Below are 18,956 nucleotides of genomic sequence, written 5' to 3' on the forward strand. Positions count from 1 at the left end.
CATTTCGTGTTACATCTGTCGATGGGTTGTGACGGTCGGTCAACTCATGTCCTGACGGTATTTGAGAAGATGAAGCAGCGTCGCCAGCGACTTCTCCAGATTTTGCGCACAGATACCGTGCCATATGCGTACACTGTTCCCAGCCCGCCAGAATTGCAAGGCCCGGAGCCCAGGGTCCTCCGACTGCCGCATGATGTAACGACGCAACGCAGACGAGGTGGCAAGGAGACGGAAATCAGTGATCTGCGAAGTGGACGAGCTTTACGAGTGTAAGAGGTCCTGTGAGTTGAGCTAGGCAGCAACCTGGCAAGGAAGCACGAAGAAAAGGCTGCGGATGTGGAACGGATGGGCTTTTGGAGCCACATCTCTTGAACAAGTCAGCTGCGCAGACAGGAGACGCCGACCTCTTCGGTCGAACCATAGTGTGCCTCTCAAAGAAGCCAACCGGCTGTCTCAGTGAAGAATCAAGGGCGACGAAGGTCGAACCACATTCTGCCCTGCTTGAGACTGGTGGGTCACCGAGGACAAGAATGGAACATGACGCCGGCTGCAAAGAGTGCCACTGACATGAGCATTGGGGGTGCTGTTGTGATACGGCATGATTACTTATGAGGAGTCGATGAAAATACCCAAACTACCAAGCCACCGCTTCTGTTGTATTCCTTTTCGTTTGAGGAAGCCCAACAAGGTGATGTCTGTTGGCGTGCCTACGAGGTTGCCGAATATCCGCAGTTCTGTACCTCGTCGATGAAGGAATGAGACGGGGAGTGTCTAGCATATTCGCATGGTGGCTGAGTCACTGTTCCTATGCGAGGGAGAGGATCCGCGCGATTGTCATGGCATACTGGTCTCTGGTACCGATTAGACGGAACAACATAGGTACATAGGGTCTCTTGACGAGTGTGTTCCCTCCAGACCAAATCAATTCCCGACCTCTTTTGGAATACCAAGCTTCGAGACCGACCAAGTTCGAGGGCTGTGATGTGCTTGGAATATTCTGGCCCATCTTACCTCCTCTCTCCCTCTCCCCTCTCCCTCTCTTCTCTCGTCCCTCTTTTCCTATATGTGGGTGTGTCTGTGTCTCAAGTGGACCTCCCCCCCACTCGCATCATCCCATTATAGGTACTTGTACAGAAGCTCGCCCTGGCCAAGGTCACCACCTACCAGGATAGGTAGGTATCTACCTACCACACCATAACACCACCCCCCAGGGCCAGGGGTGTCCTTTTTCCCAAACGTGATTGATTGATTGATTGATTGAATATCCAATATGGGGGCGCCCGTCGGGTAACCCCAACTGAGCCGAACCCGAAAGCGCTAATGCAACGGGATATAGACGAGAAAAAAAAAAAGTGTGCGCGATTGTGGTATGGCGTACGAAAGGGGAGGGGTTGCAAGGTATGGACGCGAGTTTTCCTCGTATACCTAAGGCCTGTTTCTTTTTTTTGGATTGATTTCTCGCCTCCCCATGGGTGCTCTCCAGGCCCGCCCCGGCCGTCGTTCCCTTCTGGGCCCTCCTAACACTACCGGTAGCCCAACCGATTCTCCCCCCCCCCCCCCCCCCCCCCCCCTCCTTTCTACTTCGCGGATGCAGGGACTGACCATCTACCTGAGACTAGTTTTGTTCGGTCCGAATAGGTTATACCTATAGTGTTCATAGGTAGGGTTGTGCAAGACGTGTATAAGTCTGTATCTATGATTCATGCGTACATACATACATACCTAGGTACCTACCTTAGGTACTTGGCTGGGGCGAGTGGATGGGGTAAGACACATAGGGTGGAGTCACTTTTTCTCCCTCTCTGCCTCTCTTGAAAATAAGAAAGAAGACCGCGGCATTGCTGATCATCTTGGACCCTTTTGAAAAAACCTCGTTTCGGCTGAAAGCGTACTTTGTCACCCAGAGGTTCCCCGACATACCTACCTACTCAGGTAAGCGTTACGAGTATTATCACGGATACCGATCCGTTTCAGACGATCAGGCAGGGGGTACATACATACATACATGAACCCCTCAGGTTGAGTTCTAGCCCCCAGTCCCATCCGATGCGATGGTTGTAAAGGCGAGGAGGGGCCGTCGGTCGGTTCATGCATGCACTCAGCCTTACTCCGTTATGCATGGACGACTTTGTCTCCATGTATGTACCAAGTAGGCAGGTGCGCGTTTGTACGGTATTCCAGGTATGGTAGGGTACCTTCGTTTATGTATCTCGCTCGCCTCCCTGCCTACCGAGTTACTAGTGCGACGGATCTAGTAGTGAGGGCGAGGTGTATGCACGTCGTATGCATATATATACCTAGTGACTACCAGGTACCCTGCGGGACGGGAAGTATCTTGTTTTTTTTTCGCGAGGTTTTTAGTTTTTTCTCTCTTTCTCTCTTCTCCCTGTCTCGCCCTCTTGATTCGCTGCTAAACTTTGCTCGTGTGTGTTTCTTACATATGTAGCTAAGGTACAAAACACTCGGTACCGAGGCCATAGTCGTTGAGCTTCTCGTATTATTAGGACTGTCGCCTCCCCAAACCCCGGCCTCAATACATCACTGCCCAATGTCAAGGCGTAGCGGGGCTGTGTGTGGAGCGGCACGAGTGGGTGCCTCAGGCAAAATCTAGACCGCAATCCATCATGTTTGCTTGGTTGTCGTCGCCGATTGCCCTTATTTTTGCCCTCCTCTTCTCTCTCCTCCTTCTCTCCACACAGACCTTAGTTCGTAATTATACGAGTAGCTGGAAAATAAATGGATCAAGGCAGAGACATTCTGGCCCTCCTCTTACAGGCTATTGGAAGGGAGAAACCTCGCTTCCGAGCCTAGAACTCGCTACCGGCCCGCGACGGTGATCCCTGCATACTCGCTTATGCTGGTGCCCAGCTCGGCAGACCCCAAAGACATTGGTTGGGTTAGCCTCATGTACGGACTATGAGTCTCTCAATCTGCATGTGATAGCGATTGATATCATCACTATCGGTATCAGCTCCCCGTAGACCCCGAAGACACCCAGACATCTTGTGAGCAATAACAGCATCGTCTGTGTAAAGGCTTCTACCTATGCAGTCAGGGGTGTGCTAAAGGCGGCGAAGAACGCCTGCAGGGACTGCGACAATGTCCGCCAAAGGTTGATCCTGTTCATTGTGCTTTGCCAAAATCTTGTTTCAACACATGCTCGGCTTGTGCTCGGCTTGTGCATGGGATAATGTTCACCATCCACTTTCAGTACTTTCCATTCACCCGCCAGGCATGCCACAAAGTGATCCTCGTCCACAGTTCCTGTCCCCCTAATAGGTAGCGCAAACCTGATGTAACTCAACGAGTAATAGTTACAATAGCAGACCGTATGTGACCAATGAATAGTAGAGTTCGAGTATGCAGGTGCTCCCATTTCCAAATGAACAAAAGGGTATGTGTGTGCCATTCTCGGTATCCCGACCACCACCATAACAAACCGGCACAAAGGAAATGTTCGTAGAGAAAGACATAAGTCTGGTGACCAAGAGCCAGGGCTTTGGATCCAACACCAACGACACAATTATCCCTCAAACGCCCTCAACGCCATGCCAGAAAGAGTCGCAAAAACTTGATTCGTGGCACGTCCATTCGCCTGAGTTTCCAGGTATCTCTTTGCAAGTTCTCGTTCCGAAGTAAGGTCGCCATTGCCCCCAGATGCCAGCAACATCATACTGTAGATGACATCTCTATTCTCCATCCCGTCAAGATATGGTCGGCATTGTCTCACGGCGGCAGCGGACAAGCCGGACCCATCGGCCCTCTGACTCGCAGCAGCCCTTTCCACAAACTTCCAAAATTCTTCGGATCTCCTGGCAAGTTGCTTTTCAAGCGCACTTGTTTTCGGCTCTGGTTCGACCTCCTCTTGGTGGACAAAATCGGCCATTGTTGCGGTGGGGATGCTAAATGGTTCGCCGGTCAGGATCGCACCCAGGGCTCGGCATCGGCGGGCGAGTCTGTCTGCTTCTTCGCCACTGTCATGCACCGGTCTGATACAAAGCTCAAGCAGCGCCCAGGTCACTCGGGCCTCCTGACTCGCCAGGGTCGCATTTTCAGTAGGCGTATCGGCGTGGTTACTAACCAATGTCAAATACGCCAACATGTTGCCCAACTGGGTCCGGTCTGCGCAGAGAAGAGGGAATCCTTCCCTTGCAAACCATTTCGACTGGCCCGCCTCCAGAAGCTTGTCAAGACCAGGAGCAAAGGCAATGTCGTACACTTTCCGAATAGACTCGAGATTAGGGACGGAATCGGGTGGAATAGGTGGTACACTAGGAATCTTTGTGCCAGCAATTGTACAAATGGACTCAATGGTCCTTGGGGTCGGACGAGAACCCATGTCGGTCATTATTGCACTTGTTCCAGGTCAGTCTCAAGAGAGAAGAATCGCAGGCTCAACGCCACTCACTTCGTCCAGGCGGTGGATATGGAGCTAAACCAGGTTGATGCGGCCCATCCATATGATACGGCTGATTAATGTGAGGCAGGATCTGTTCAGGCGGCCGCGGGAAAGGATATTCAGAGTGATCTCGAGGCGAGCTGGAGACAATGGAGGAGTGGTGATTGGCCACGGGAGGACTGATGGGAGTTGTGGTAAACCTCCGGGGTTGGTTGCTGATTGAGGTGGTCGGTGGAGGGTTGTTGCTGATGTTGTTGGCCACGGCGGATGGCGCAGGGTGCAGGGAATGCGGTCCTTGCGTCTGAAAGACCGGGTCGTAGCCTTGACAAGTGCGCTTGCTCTTCATGCAATTTCTGCACTCTGGTCGGCCTTCGTCGCACTGTCAATAGAATCGAGTCGTTAGCGCCGTGCGAGGGGAGAGACAAGGGAAATCAACGGTCGCGGTTGCGGAAGAGCAGCAATAGTGCAGGTGGACGCGAGGGAAAGTGCTGCCGTGACCCAAAGGGGACTGAAGAACGGGAGAGCAATCTCGAAACGAAGAGAGGCGTTGAGCGATGGAGTCGCTTAGACACAGGAAAAAAGTGTGTAGCGCCGTTGAGTTAGGGATGGAGTAGGGAAGGTTTGTGACACGGGCGGAGATGGCATGGTCGATCACCAGGCCCCAAGAGTCCAAGACCAAAAAAGGGCCGGGCATCCTTTGGGGGGGCAGGAGCCACGCAGGAGCTCCCTGGGCACCCACTGGATTTGCACTTAGGCGCCACCCACGGCTATCACTTCACTAGCCCGAGTGGAGCCCCCCGTGTAAAGTTGCCCGCGCCCGGCGAGCCCCCCCAAAAGGGTTCTTGCCTGTGGCCTGGCCTTGCCTTGCCATGCGCTCGCTGCCAAAACCCGCTCAACCCATGTGTGTCGGGAACGTGGGCAAAAGACGTGCTGGTGACATGAACACAATGGAGAGTGCGGGCAGGGCTGAAGAGGGTAGACAGGAGCGCAAAAAGATCAGAAACTCACCTTGATGCGCCTCTTTCGGCATGTTAGACATCCTGTCTTCGTCCGTCTCTTCACCTCCTTCGCTTTGTGTCGAGGAGGTGCAACGATCAAATTCGGGTCCGTCGTCGAGGGCAGAGGCATCCGTCCTGGCATTTGCTGGTATGGCGAAGGGATTCCCGGGTAGATTGGTCGTGAATGGACATACTCGGAAGGCACAGGCGGCGGGGGTACTTGTGCTGGGGCTGGTCGAACAGCGTAAGGATACGGCAGCGGTGGCAGCACACGTTGCGGTGCTGGCGGTGGGGGCGGTAGAGGTTGCACAACTTCTGGTTCCGGCCTGTGTGCGACTTGAGTGTGGAAGTCGATGCTGCTGATCGGCGGCAGGCTGATCGGTGCCGTCGAAGCTTGTAGAGCCGCCGTGGTCATATTTGAATAGTTCATTAGGTCCGTGGCTTTTCGCCCTTGTGTTGCTTCGCGCGAGCAGAGCCGATCAAAGCAGCAAAGTTGCGATGCAAAGCGACGTCAATGACAAAGGTTGGCAGAGTGCAAATTTCTCGTCGTCGTATGCTTTCTTCCCAAGCGGTAACCGTGGAATTGGGTCTCAGACAACCAGTCGGACGATCCTCAACGAAGTTTCCAGCTGATCGGTATCCAGGCCCAATCCTTTGGTCCTTTTTGTTCCGGTCCCGTGAAGATTTGCTTCTCTTCCCAACCGGCTTTTTCTGTCTTCCTTGCAGACGGGCTAGTTGGAAGAGCGCCTCTGCACCGGACAAGCAAGGTAACGCAAGTCAGCAAGCGACACAAAATCACAGACAAGAAAGCAGCCCAGCGAATCGACAAGGGAAACACACAGCCTAGGAATGAAGGGGGATCGAGCGCAAAGCAAAGGTGTGAAGAAAGTCAAGATACTAGGAAAGCGTGTGGAGTTTGTGGTATGGTGTGCCTGCACCATAGTAACATAACATATGACCTGAGGATGGAGGAGCGAAGTGGCATGGCACTGGACGGAAGGAGGAGCGGCGGTTGACAGGCATGCGAGTCCACTGACAGGGCTTGACGGGGCAGGGGGGAGCTGCTGGCTGCTGGAGTGCTTGGTCACCCCATTCAGGCCCCGTGAAACGCCCACCAGTCGCCAGTGGATGGTGGTGGCTCAACGCCTTGACCATAAGAGTGCTCGCTCTATGCTCCAGGCGTCGCGGACGTCACAAGTGCCGAAGCGCAGGTGAGCATGAATCAGATATCGATGGCGAAATTGGCACGAACCTCGCTTGGGATCGCTTCGACTCGATCAGCCGCCTTAGACGACAAGCATTCTCTGGGGGGGGGCAAAGGCAAGGTGCAATAAACTCGAAAAGCAACCGTGCTCCAAATGCCATACCAGGCCGCGAGGCACTAGTGGGCGACGAGGTGGACAATGGATGGAAACAACGGACAAAGCACCACTCCATCCAAGTGCCCCCGAACGGCCCGGAACCAGGTATCGGTAAGGTGTCAATCAACGGTCACCAGGAGTGGTGACCCAAACGACTCCTCAGAAGTGGCTGCTGGGTCGACTCGTCTGTGGCCTCGGTGGCCTCTGCTGAGCAAAAGAGTTTGCCAAACTCCCTGGTACCCAGTCAAGAGGCTTCTCGCTTAGGGCATCTCCCGACGCCAGACGACGTTAGGCCTGAGTCTAAGCACCTTTAGACTGTGCTTCATCCAGGACGGGGGGGGGACCATCTGGGGGCGTCTCTTGCTGCCGGCTTTGCCCACTCCTAGCGCTTCCCGCTCCAGGTCGGTTGCATTAATGTGCATCGGGGCGGCCAGCTATACACGGTAACAATTATTGATCAAGCTGAGAAAGACAAAAGACAAATGTCCAACAGGGCATAGTTCCGGCCCCCTCTTTCCCCTTTGTAAGGAATAGTGCCCGAGCTGTCAAGGACTCAAGGCTGGAGAAATACAACAAGGGTACCAGTACACCGTATGTTGGTCTCGGTGGATACGGTGAAGGATGAAGATTGCTCAAATCATGAACAGGGATGTGGTCGTGGTGGTCCAAATGGAGGCGGGAGAAAAAAAAGTGTCAAAGCAACTTGGAGCACCACAGGCAGCAAATCAGGAATCGGGCACCAGGAGCTGAACCATACAACAGGACAGATAACGCACCGTGGAGAGCAGACTTCTTTGTCGTCCCACTGTTCAGCTTTGAATCATGGGCCACGGACCAATGTTGTTCTGGTATTGTTGACGCTGCCCGGCCTCTCTCCTTGGTGTCCTTCTCTTGTCTGAATGCAATGTCCCGAAAGAGAACGACCTCACGACGCTGCTGCTTGACCGTTGCCAAGGGACTCTAGAACCCTGCTAGCGGGATTTCGAGAAATGGAGTCGTATCAGTCGAGGCACCAACAGATTTGAACAATTTGGGCAAAGTGAAGCCCGCCGGCGCCCACTTCTGTAACCGAGCCCAGTAGTCGACTCGCTGCACTTGCGCTTGCATGCACCTCCCTCCCTGACTCTGCCCACTTGAGCATAGCACACCGACAGGGTACTCCGTATCCTTCCTTTGAGGCTGTCTCTCAATGTGACCATGTCAGCATCCAAACCCACCAACCTTAGGAAATCAATCCAAGTTCTGGGACCTGCCGGGCTCCAGCGAGAAAAAAAAGACTGGTGCGTTTCCTACCTCGTCGACCTTCGCGCTCCGCTTCCTGATTCTGTGTCTCCTTCTGTTCCTGTCTGGCTTCGCTCCACGCGGTGCGCCACCGGTGACCCATTCAGCTACCACCCCAGCCGACTATTGGAGAGGTTGGGGTGAGGGGGGAGCAAAGAGATAGCAAAACTCTGAAGAGGTATCCACGGATTGGCGTGTGATATCCCTGGGACCTTGCTGTTTGATCACCATAACCCCCGTCACGCTATCGACTGAAACAAGTGTTCGAAAATCTCCAGACAAGCTAGTTGGGACAATAGCCCAGGAAGACTCGTCCTCGACAAGTCCACGACGGCCTAAAGACTCGAGATACTCCACCACGAGCACCCAGAGCGTCCCTCATCCACACGTCTCTGGCGCACAGGGCACTCTTTAGCCTTTTTTAAGTTTGTATGTGCTTCTTAGCGAGACAAGTTGGACCTCGCTCCGAGATGTGCCTTGCCTCTGCCTTTTGCAGGCCTCTCCCCCCCGGGCACTGGACTTTCTACGTTGACCATACCAGGAACGCTCCTCCAGCCGTCATGATCGCCCAGCCACAATGCATGGTGGCCCGCATTGGTCCCGGTACCGCCCAGGTACCATTTGTCAACCGTCGTCTCGAGGGAGGCTTTGGTGTCACATGAGCCCGTCTGCTTAACACGAGAATGGTGCATGAAATCATACCCTGAGACGGTACTTGACCAGAGGACTTGACCCCTGTGAGCCTCGACTCGGCCATTATTAGATAGTGTCCCTCCTGATAATAGCCTATCTATCCAAGGGCGTCCTGCAGGGAGACGAAAATTGCCAAATTTTGATCCAAGCTGCTAGTCAAGGTCTTCCACCAAGTGGCCGACCATCGGGATCATGAGGATGATTGACAGAGGTGCATTGGAGTCGCGAATCATGCAACCGTGCAGCACAATATTCTCCGAACGAGCCAGATCCCTTACGGGACTAAAAGGCGAGCAGCATGCAGGTTGTGCAGAGGCGATCGAGAGGCCCTTGCCTTAGGCTCCTGGAGACGACTGCTGCAGGCAATGCACCGCTCGTGCCTCCTTCACGGCCGGGCGCATTGGGCACTCCTCGGCATAATCAGCAATAAACGAGGATGACAACTGGAATGATTGAAGCTGTCTCGACGTGCAATTGGTGGCTGGTGACATGGAAATCATGCATGACACCTTTCTAAAAACACCTGGAGGCGGTCAGTGATGACGACGTTGATTCAACAGAGTCTACGTAAACCTCGCCTAGAGAGCAGGGCTCCTGGGATGTCCAGTGGCCGAAACAGTGTGTTAGGTCAAGTTGCCTATGAGTGCCATCCGGCATGCCCGATGGACTCCTTGGAAGCAGACGTCTAATGTTTGGCGTTTTGCTGATGTTGTACTAGTCATTGCATGAGTTGCCGTGGTTCTCTTTGCTGGCCACTCTCGAACAACGAGAAGATGCCGACTGGTGCTAACCCCGACTAACACTTGTTTTCGTTCGGGCTCCTTGCACGATCCAACTGCGGGAAACAACTGTACCTGGGTACCTAGGTATCTTCGCTTGGCGGAACTTGGGGGCGTAACACCTTGCAGACGAGGATGATCCTGTCACTGCTGTCATATTATCAGTGTCGTCGCATTTGTACCACAGGGAGTCCACGTGGTCACGCCACTTGAGACGTTCGTGCCACGACTTGGGCAATTAATTGCAAAGGGCCAATGGTTCTGCAAAATTTGCATCAGAGTTTGGGCCAAAACTGAACGTAATCAGTCGACAATCAAAGGTTGGCTTGCTCATCATCTCGCTTATCTGGACTTCGGTTCGCTTCTTGCCGGCCTAGATTCCACCATGCCATCGAAGAGCCATCAGTCATGGCGTTTCAGGATATTTTAGCCTTACGTTTCTTGAACACAGGAATTGGAATGTCCTCAGGAATCTGGTCCATAGACATGGGTGGTTGTGATGAGCCTGGCTCCTCTTTCAAGACCGGATCATCTTCGTGTGAGCGGTTGCCGGGAGCGGATTCCACCTTGACTGAGGTACAATCTCCACCTTGGCGCCCATCTTGATTGAGCACAAGGTTGTTGCCCTGTTGTAAAGAGTCCTTCTCTTGTTTTTCAAATTGCGCACCCGATGATCCGGAATTTTCCTTCTTCACCGAGATCGAACTCGACAAGAGGTCGTCAAGATCGGCTTTGTCATGGCCAGGATATCTTTTGGTGGCAGCACCCCATCCGCGTCGCACAACAGCCTCCCCAGCTTCTTTCTTCTCCTCTTCTTCTTCATCCTGACCCTCGTATTTGCGCTTTTTGACACCTTTACTCAGGGGGGCTTCTGATGGCGTCTCATCAATCGTTTGTTGTGACACCACCTGCCAGTCACCCGCCATGGCCATCTCAGAACGGAAGTCTTCGGGGACTTTGATCCCCATCTCGGCCAGCTGCGCCCATTGTCTCTTCCGATCTGCAGTGGATTGAGGGCCTGAGGAAGGTTTCAATGCGGAATGGGCTGTCTGCGTCCGAGAGGAAGGTGAAGGGCTCGAGGATCTGTTTGTATCACCCCCAGCGACACCCTTCAATCTCTCGACTTCTGACTTGGCCCGCTCCTTTTCCCGTTCGCCTCGCTCATGGCTGTTCTGTATGTCGCGAAGAAATCGTTTCAGGTTATTTTGATGCTTAGCGGTGCCCTCATGTTGTTTGCGCTCAAATGGGGTGTCTTTGACAAAGGTGCTGCAATGCTTGCACCAATATTTCGGCTGTAGACCAGTCAGCAATGCGCCATACAGACCTTGCAGTGACGAAGAGGCGTTGACGTACTGTTGATTTCCAGTATTCCGACATGGTGAATGAGTTCTGAGTGATGGCGGACTATGCTATGTCATAGGTGACAGATTTGGGGAACTGCGGGCGAATGGGCACAAATCTTTGGGCGCACCCCTCGGCGATGCTGGCCCGAAAATGGCTCGAGAATGAAAGAAAGGACCAGATTCCGGATAGAGAAGGCAAGATCGATGATGTATAATGGTTCTGCATGACAACCAACATTCTACGCAGCCCGCTGGCCACTTCACAGCGTAATGAGCTCCGACTCCTCTGTCAGACGAAATGCTTTCTCAGCATAATCGTTGAGGCGAATGATTCACGTGATCTGGACAATCTTCCGATCCTCTCCGGTGCGCAGAAAAAGAAAACCCGAGGGACAAACTCCGGTTATCGGTTTGGCTATTTTTCACTTTTTCCATTTTCTTCCTCCGCATGCGAATGTTCGACGAGCCATATTCACGTCGATAGCCATCCCTCCCACACTCTTTTTTAAAATCTCTAGCTCTGCAGAAGCTCAGGGTAGACCTCATCACTCAGTCAACCTCACCTTAGACCAAGTCTGCAGTCAATAGAACGATATACCATCCCCTGAATAGAAACCGCCAGACTTGTCGCTCGCCGACCGTTCTCAATCCCTCCGTGACCGGTTCCATCCATCCCAGCCTAGCACCATGAAGATTTTCTCGTCTTCCTACACCTTCGACTATTCCTGGGAGGAGGTGAGCACCAACAATTGGCGCAAATACTGCCCCTGGAACGACAAAGCTTCTCATGTTTTGGCGGTCGACACGCTCTCGCGCCACATCGACCCTCAGACAGGCATCCTCCGCACCGAACGTCTTATCACATGCCAGCAGAACGCGCCGAAATGGATTCTGAGCATCATTGGAGGTGAAACTACGAGCTATGTCTATGAGGTCTCGTACGTGGACCCAGCTTCCAAGAAAGTCACAATGTGCAGCACAAACATGACCTGGTCAAATCTTCTGGAATGTCGGGAGACTGTGGTCTATCAGCCTTCCTCCAGCGATGCGAAACAAAAGACAGAATTCCAACAACAAGCCAAGATTGTAGCGTTGTGCGGTGGGTGGCAAAAGATCCGCACCAAAATCGAAGAAGCCAGCATTGAGCGGTTTCGAGAAAATGCCGCTCGAGGTCGGGAAGGGTTCGAAATGGTCTTGGAAATGTCTCGCAGGGCCTTTGGTGAAGAACGAGAGAAATTACGAGCTGGCTTGCCGGTTACTGTATGATACACCACGTGGCCGATTTTTTTTCCCCTGTCACCCTCCCTGCTCGCATCGTCAACGATGACAGGCTCACGCACGCCACCACGACTCACGACTTGATAAACGGCACCGATTGGGTGCTGCGTGTCTAAAATTGGTTTTTGGTTCTCAATGGGATACACTGGTCTCTGCAAAAGTGAAAGATTATATGTTGTCTTTGAGCATGGCGTTCAGGAAAGAATATTGACTTCTCGAGGAATCTGCAGCGGAGGCCCGCTAGAAGGTTCTGAAGGACCACTTCTTGGGTTTTGGAAGATACCACGATACATCGCTTTTTAGGGATTGTTCTTCAGGGAAGACTTTCCGCTTCAGGACCAGCACATGCTGCTCTGTTTCCTGCAGAGTCATTGGATGTGGCTGAGGGATCGCTCGGCATCACTTTGGGCGCCACATGAGAGCATTGTATCTTATATACAGGTCGGCTTTAGTCCATATCCTAGACATAGAGGTCAAATCTGCTCAATTAGAGTCCACTACAAGCCTGCCGGCAGCTCTGAGGTTGCACACGTGATATGGGACCATTGGAGTGACTGGTTCCATTTGTTTCCAGTATGATTGTCCAATATCTCCGTGGATACTCGTACAAGCAGGGACGTTCAATGTCCGCGCTCCACATGCGTCGTGAAATCAACGTAGCACCGCAATGTGCAACTGCGATAAGAACTTGTTCCGTTAGGATGCCACCAATCCGAATGAGAATGTGCGGAAAATGTACCCCTAGCCTACGAGTAGCGACCGCAAAGTCGCACTTGTACCGGCGAGGGCAGCTCTTCAATCAATGGCCAGGGGGGCTTCCGGTGCCTTGCTGGAAGCTCCGCAGACTGCAGCTAAGGGAACAAGCTCCTCTGCTGCTGATCAATCACGGTTGAACGTGGCTCGTGTTTCGTGCATAATCGTGCCCGCCGGTCGATGGACGGATGATCTCCAGGCGTTCTGGTTCGTCTCGAAGCCCCTCGAGCTAGCCATGAGGTAAAGGCAAAAGTCGCATGGTCTGACACGGGGCCTTCCTCTTCGAACCTGTGGATCATTCTCTATGAGAATAAAGGTCAGATTCAATTGAGGTAGAGATACTGGATTTATCTTTAGAGCTGGCTATTCTCGATTGCTCAAAGTGTCCGGACTTGGAGGTACAAGGTATCGATCTGGCGTGGCATCTCGCGATTCCGCCGTTGAGGGAACCTTCTTATGTTGGGTGAAACAACACGTTTTTCTACCTAACGGGTACGGTAAGGTCAGACTGCAGGTTAATTTTCCGAACTGGGTCGCCCTTTTACATGCAACCTAATTGAGAATCCACTCCCCCAGCGCCGGTGGGTGTCAGTGGGTGCCAGTCCTTTTCAAACATCCCCGGCGCAGGGCTCAACGCTGGCACAGGGCAGCTCAATCACTTGCCTCGTCGGCTGCTTCTTACTCCAAACCTCTCCCCATACTTCTGTTGCGCACAGTCGATGAGCCTACAATGCAATGCCAGATACTCCCTTTGACACGCCCGAGATACGAGCTCTAGCCCACAGACACGGCTTTCTTGCCAAATCCCATACCAAATTTCAAATTTCGCCTATCCCACGAGCTGACCCCGATTGGCTGTAGCAAGACGCCTTTCCCCTGTCCGCCTCCTGGGCCGTTCCTCAACTGCATTGTGCATGCGCACCTGCACCATCACCTCGAAAACAGTACCGAGTCCTGACTGCGGCTCTTCGACCTCTTCCACCTGCAATGTAAGGCATGGACTATCGCGACGATATTGCATCTGTCGACCATCCATACGACCATCCCTTGTCCCATCGGCCCAATATTGATCCTCCCCCTTCGGACGCCGCGCAAATACCACCGTTGTCCTACCGCCCTCAAACCCCCCCAGAATCAGTACAAGTCATTTCCTCACTCATCGACTCTCTGAGCAAAATATCCGCCTCATCGTATGCTAGACAAGACCTTGGCGTGAACGCCGGCATACATATACCCGGAGATCTGTCCGTCCGTTCCAATTCGACGGAGCCACCCAATGCGGATGACTTGGACAGGGAACAGAACGATCCACCTACCGCCGATGACAGTAGCGAGGGAGAGGCCGCCGCTGCGCCGGTGATCAAGTACGCCAGAAGGCCACCATTGTTGTCCAAACGGTCAAGCAGATCGTTCATCCACTCCATAAATATGAATTCTCAGACTGGTCTAGCCACAAGGGAGTCTATACAGAGCCTCAAGTCGCGTGCCGAGTCTGACAGCGTCGGAGTGCCTAGCATTGAGAGACGAGACCGTTCTAGCGCCAGCTCAACGTTCTCGTTCGTCAGTGGTTTGAGTGCCACTCATCGCAAACCAACCACCGAGTCGATGCGCGAGATGGCTGCAACGAGGCCCATTCCTCCCAGGCGAGTCTCGTCGGACAGGCGACGGAAAACCGAGTCCCTCTACAGCATGGATCACGAGAAGGAGAACAGGTGGCCTACTCGCGCGTCGTCAATAGACGGGCGTTCGAGCATGGGGGCTCAAGCTGACCCAGCGCCAGCTGAGAGTCCTACGATTACTGCTCTGCGATTGAGCAGGGGTGACTTGGGGAGCCACATGATACCCTCTCGTCGGTCATCGCTCAGACGCAGCGTCACAGGCATTTCAGACGTCTCTCAGGACCAGCAGAATAGACACTCATTCTCTGGTCGTGACCTGAAAGAGCTCAACATCGATTCCGAACTCATCGAAGGCGATAACTCGACTGTCAGACGGATTCGGGAACTGCAAGAAGCACGAGAAAAGCGCCAGAAGGAGTGGAGAAATGAGGCTCGCAAATCGGAGCGAGCTGCGAAGAGGCATACCATCGCAACACCCAAAATGTCGAGACAGGGGTCAAGCCCGTACCAGACTTCAAGGCTCTCTGTTACCGAGGTGGTGGTAGAATCGCCTGAAGTCGAAAGCCCGCTCGATCTGTCTGCAACGGTCAACGGATCTGAGCTGGCGGACATGCCTGCCTTCATCCCAGAACCCCCTAAAGAAGAACCACCACCACCACCACCACCGCCACCGCCCTCCATGGGCGGCGTCACATCGAATCCATCTAGTGCAGCACCGTCCCGACACAACAGTGCTTACCGGAACTCCATGGCTCAGGGAAAACGAAGTTCCATTACTCATGCGACTAAGCAAGAGCCTGCCTTCAGCGAGATGAAGTCAATAACGGAAGAAGTTGAAACTTTCGTTGGTGCGCCCCGTTTTACACAAAAGATACGACATCCTCGTTCCGGCCGGACAATCGCCTTTTCAGAAGTGGGAGATCCCAACGGGTTCGTAGTTTTGTGTTGTGTGGGCATGGGGTTGACCCGATACCTCACAGCGTTCTACGACGAGCTTGCCAGGACTTTGCGCCTGAGGCTGATCACACCCGATCGGCCTGGAGTAGGCGCAAGTTCGCCGTTACCTGAATCTCAGTGTACGCCTTTGAACTGGGTTGATGATGTAGCTGTCATATGCAGCCAGCTGGAGATCACGAGATTTTCTCTCCTGGCACATTCTGCAGGCGCAATCTACGCTCTTGCTACAGCCTTGAAAATGCCACAATATGTCCGAGGGCGCATTCATCTCCTGGCGCCCTGGATCCCGCCTTCACAGATGCCCAAAGGAGCGACCTTGGGGCCCGACTCGCAGCCAATTGCCAATTTACCCTTTAGTCACAAAATCCTGAGCGTTTTGCCGGCACAACTCCTGAAGGTCGCAAACTCAAGGTTTTTGACTGCGACAAGTGCTTCTGTGGACCCGAAACCGATAAAGTCCAAAAAGGCCAAGCAGCAACTGGAGAATCTGGACGCAACGTTCGGTTATGCTTTCCCAGATCTCAACGACGACAGCGCATTCAGAGCCGCTCTTCCTGACTTTGAGCCCGAGCGACCGCGAACAGGCACACCGAACCGAGCCCGGGCCATATCGTGCTATCAAGCTAATAATGAAACATTGGGAATACCAGCACCACCTCTGTCTAGCCCAAAGTCCGATTCTGGAAGGCAGACGTATTCGTCCACAAAGGCTTCAGCTACGAATTCCCGACCCATGTCCCCACGCTTGAGCCCCGAGGCACGGCAAGCGCTCTACAACCAAACACTTACACATCGCATCTGGACGCTGGCCACTCAAAACGCAAATCCCGCCATTGATCTGCTGGTTTGTCTAGAGCGGCGAAAACCTATCGGGTTCCGATATCCCGAAGTGACACGGTCAGTTGTAATTCATCATGGGGCCAAGGACACAAGGGTTCCGCTGGACAACGTACGTTGGCTGCACAGCGTGATGAAGCGATGTGAATTACGAATCCTGGACGGCGAGGGGCATGGCCTCATGGCGAGCGCATCAGCCATGGCCACGGTTCTCGGCGAGATTGCCAGGGAATGGGAAGAGTGGGAAAAGATCGCGCAGAACAAGGAAAAGAGGAAAAGAAGCGACGCAGCGTCTACATTCTCGAGGGGAAGGTCCTTCCACAGTAGATTTGTGGATGCCTCGTACCGAGAAGCCGCATCGCGCGACTCCTGACAGAGCCTCAGGCGGGACTGGAGTTAGAAGTCTGTGTGACCACTCGACGCAATAGAACCTAGACAACCACGGCTAGGAATTCACCTTATGGAAGAGGAAGTGGCAACGGGAAACAGGCAATGATAGCGACCTTGGATATACGGATTGCGGGTAGCAGAGCAGCTACACTACCTTAAGATTAATCTAATCTGGCCTCGTCCGGCCTCTGGAAATGAATAAAGCAAACAGTATACAAGCAGAAAAGAAAAGGCTGTCTTTACGTCGTCTCCCCCTGGCCTCTCTTCTCCACACCATATGCGCTTGTTCCCGGCACTACTCAGATGCACCGAGCAGTAGTGGCTGCGTCCGGCCCTTGTTCCAACTACAGGAAACTAAATCTCTTGATCTCTTGATCCCTTGATCGCACCCCCACCTTCTTCGAAGACATATCTCGACTAGAATCGTGTTGTGGTATACAATTACTGATTTGAACAAGGCCATCAGACATTTCAGCACATGTTCAACATCCAGTCCGCTCAGCCTCCTCCTCTCTTCACTCCACATCCCACCAAACCCTTATAGCGCCCGGCGATGAGCAAGGTTCCCGATGCTTGGGAGGACGAGTGGTCCACCACCGCGGATGATGTATGTGAAGCGGTTTCTTTGTCCAAGGCCTCCATTCTCCCAATATGCTAAAGCCCCATTTCCTCCAGAAACTGCCAACCCCTCCCACAGAAACGGAATCCAGGAGAGTCTCGTCGAAAGTGACAAAAGCCCAGCGAAGGGCTCAGCAGGCCGAATTCAACCGCCAGCTGTGGGCCGAAGCGTATGCCCAAAAGAAACTCTCTTTCCGCATCTTGTCTCCCTGTGCTAACTTCTGGGTCGCGGCCTGCCTGCTACAGTGAAGGACCTAGAGAAACCAACTACTTTTTAGAATCGCGCAACGTCGTGCCGCTACGGTCCGAGTTCAAACCGCCTCCGATCCTCCTCTCGAGAAAGGGACCCATAGTACAAAAATCACAATCTCCTCGACCGCCCACTGCCGGTCTCCAGGATCTAAGCTTGAACAACAGGGATAAAAATAATAGCTCTGCTGATCGCGGCGGCGAGTCTTCCGAAGACGAAGAGGAGGTGAAAGCCCGCGAACTCTCCCTCGCCGAACGACAGGCCCAAGCGGCCCGGGACCGCGAGGAGAAACAGCGCAAATACGAGGAACGGAGACAAGAGCTCTTCGGGACGAGCTCCAGTGGTGCCAGTGCCGGTGCCAGTACAACACTGTCGTCCTCCTCTCACCAGCAAGGTGTTGGTGGCCATAACAACAAGTCGGGAACCTCCAGTCCTGCAGGGAGCCTAACTCCACCAGGTTCGCGATCTGCGACGCCGAATCGAAGTCGAGGTGGCAGAGGAGGAGGGCGTCGCGGGGTACTACCACCAGGAGGAGGAGCGGGTGTGGCGGGGGGAAACCACAGCATCAACTCTTCTCGAAACCAGTCGAGAGGTGGATCTCAACACCGGGAATTATTCGATCCCTCATACGCTTCCAAGCCAGAATCGACATATCTCCAGCGACGAGAGCAGCGGGAGAACGGGGTGTTGGGAGCGGTGGTCCACAACTCCGCTGCCGGGCAGCCTCTGCCTCAACAGCAGCACGTCCAGGAACCAATCCGGGCACCGAGAGGGCCCGATGGCAGCGGCCAAGGCGGCTTTGGCTTTGCGACCAGCAGAGCCTCAACAAGCGCGCCTGCGCCTGCGCCTGCACCTGCACCTGTGCAAGCCGACGAAGCAGCCACTCCTCCAGCACTAAGTCATCACCGTCCCATAGACACGGGCGACGCCGCCGCCGCTCCGCCCAGTTTCTAGCTCCTGACACAATGCTGGGCGAAGACACTCTCATGAGCGAAAACTCTCTTTCTCTCTTCGCTTTCGGGGTGGTGAGTCGAGTGTCGGACCAGGAGAGGACTGGGGCCCCAGACTACCTCGCTACTTACTTCCTGTGATGAGGCCCCAGCATCTAGCATGAAGGAGTCTCCCACCCGGAAGTTTTCTGTAAAAACCGTAGACGACACATGTCATGCATGTCTCCGCTAACCGCCCTCTATCCCCCCGGAAGTGGGGGAGGGCTGTCTCTCAAAGACTTTGTTTTACCACGTCCTTTTCACTTTACTTGGAGGGGGAACGGGGGGCGAGTTTAGAATGAGCACGGGAGAAAATCCGGTAGAAAAATGACCCATCCATCATCACGCCACGCACGCATGCACGGCCTCTCAAATGGGTTCAAGTCAATAATAAATAGTTACCCCCCCCCC

The 18,956-nt window shown here is 53.6% G+C and overlaps 6 protein-coding genes across 6 annotated transcripts; 3 read left to right on the forward strand and 3 right to left on the reverse strand.

Moving 5' to 3' along the window:
- Positions 1–3,523: 3,523 nt before the first annotated feature.
- Positions 3,524–4,348, reverse strand: Z520_11331 (uncharacterized protein; the record flags this gene model as incomplete). The annotated part of the gene is made up of 1 exon (XM_016781820.1): positions 3,524–4,348. The coding sequence occupies one exon, from the start codon at positions 4,346–4,348 to the stop codon at positions 3,524–3,526; it is 825 nt and encodes a 274-aa protein (XP_016627181.1).
- A 943-nt stretch (positions 4,349–5,291) lies between these two features.
- On the reverse strand, positions 5,292–5,812 carry Z520_11332 (uncharacterized protein; the record flags this gene model as incomplete). Its single annotated transcript, XM_016781821.1, has 3 exons — positions 5,292–5,365; positions 5,408–5,532; positions 5,592–5,812. The coding sequence occupies 3 exons, from the start codon at positions 5,810–5,812 to the stop codon at positions 5,292–5,294; spliced, it is 420 nt and encodes a 139-aa protein (XP_016627182.1).
- A 4,115-nt stretch (positions 5,813–9,927) lies between these two features.
- On the reverse strand, positions 9,928–10,888 carry Z520_11333 (uncharacterized protein; the record flags this gene model as incomplete). Its single annotated transcript, XM_016781822.1, has 2 exons — positions 9,928–10,803; positions 10,865–10,888. The coding sequence occupies 2 exons, from the start codon at positions 10,886–10,888 to the stop codon at positions 9,928–9,930; spliced, it is 900 nt and encodes a 299-aa protein (XP_016627183.1).
- Positions 10,889–11,541: 653 nt separating this feature from the next.
- On the forward strand, positions 11,542–12,120 carry Z520_11334 (uncharacterized protein; the record flags this gene model as incomplete). The annotated part of the gene is made up of 1 exon (XM_016781823.1): positions 11,542–12,120. The coding sequence occupies one exon, from the start codon at positions 11,542–11,544 to the stop codon at positions 12,118–12,120; it is 579 nt and encodes a 192-aa protein (XP_016627184.1).
- Positions 12,121–13,881: 1,761 nt separating this feature from the next.
- Z520_11335 (uncharacterized protein) lies at positions 13,882–16,671 on the forward strand (the record flags this gene model as incomplete). Its single annotated transcript, XM_016781824.1, has 1 exon — positions 13,882–16,671. The coding sequence occupies one exon, from the start codon at positions 13,882–13,884 to the stop codon at positions 16,669–16,671; it is 2,790 nt and encodes a 929-aa protein (XP_016627185.1).
- Positions 16,672–17,241: 570 nt separating this feature from the next.
- Positions 17,242–18,510, forward strand: Z520_11336 (uncharacterized protein; the record flags this gene model as incomplete). Its single annotated transcript, XM_016781825.1, has 3 exons — positions 17,242–17,295; positions 17,364–17,476; positions 17,553–18,510. 3 exons carry the CDS (start codon positions 17,242–17,244, stop codon positions 18,508–18,510), a joined length of 1,125 nt encoding a protein of 374 aa, XP_016627186.1.
- Between the last annotated feature and the right edge of the window lie 446 nt (positions 18,511–18,956).

Source organism: Fonsecaea multimorphosa (genome assembly GCF_000836435.1).
Source record: "Fonsecaea multimorphosa CBS 102226 unplaced genomic scaffold supercont1.37, whole genome shotgun sequence".
Lineage (NCBI taxonomy): Eukaryota > Fungi > Ascomycota > Eurotiomycetes > Chaetothyriales > Herpotrichiellaceae > Fonsecaea > Fonsecaea multimorphosa.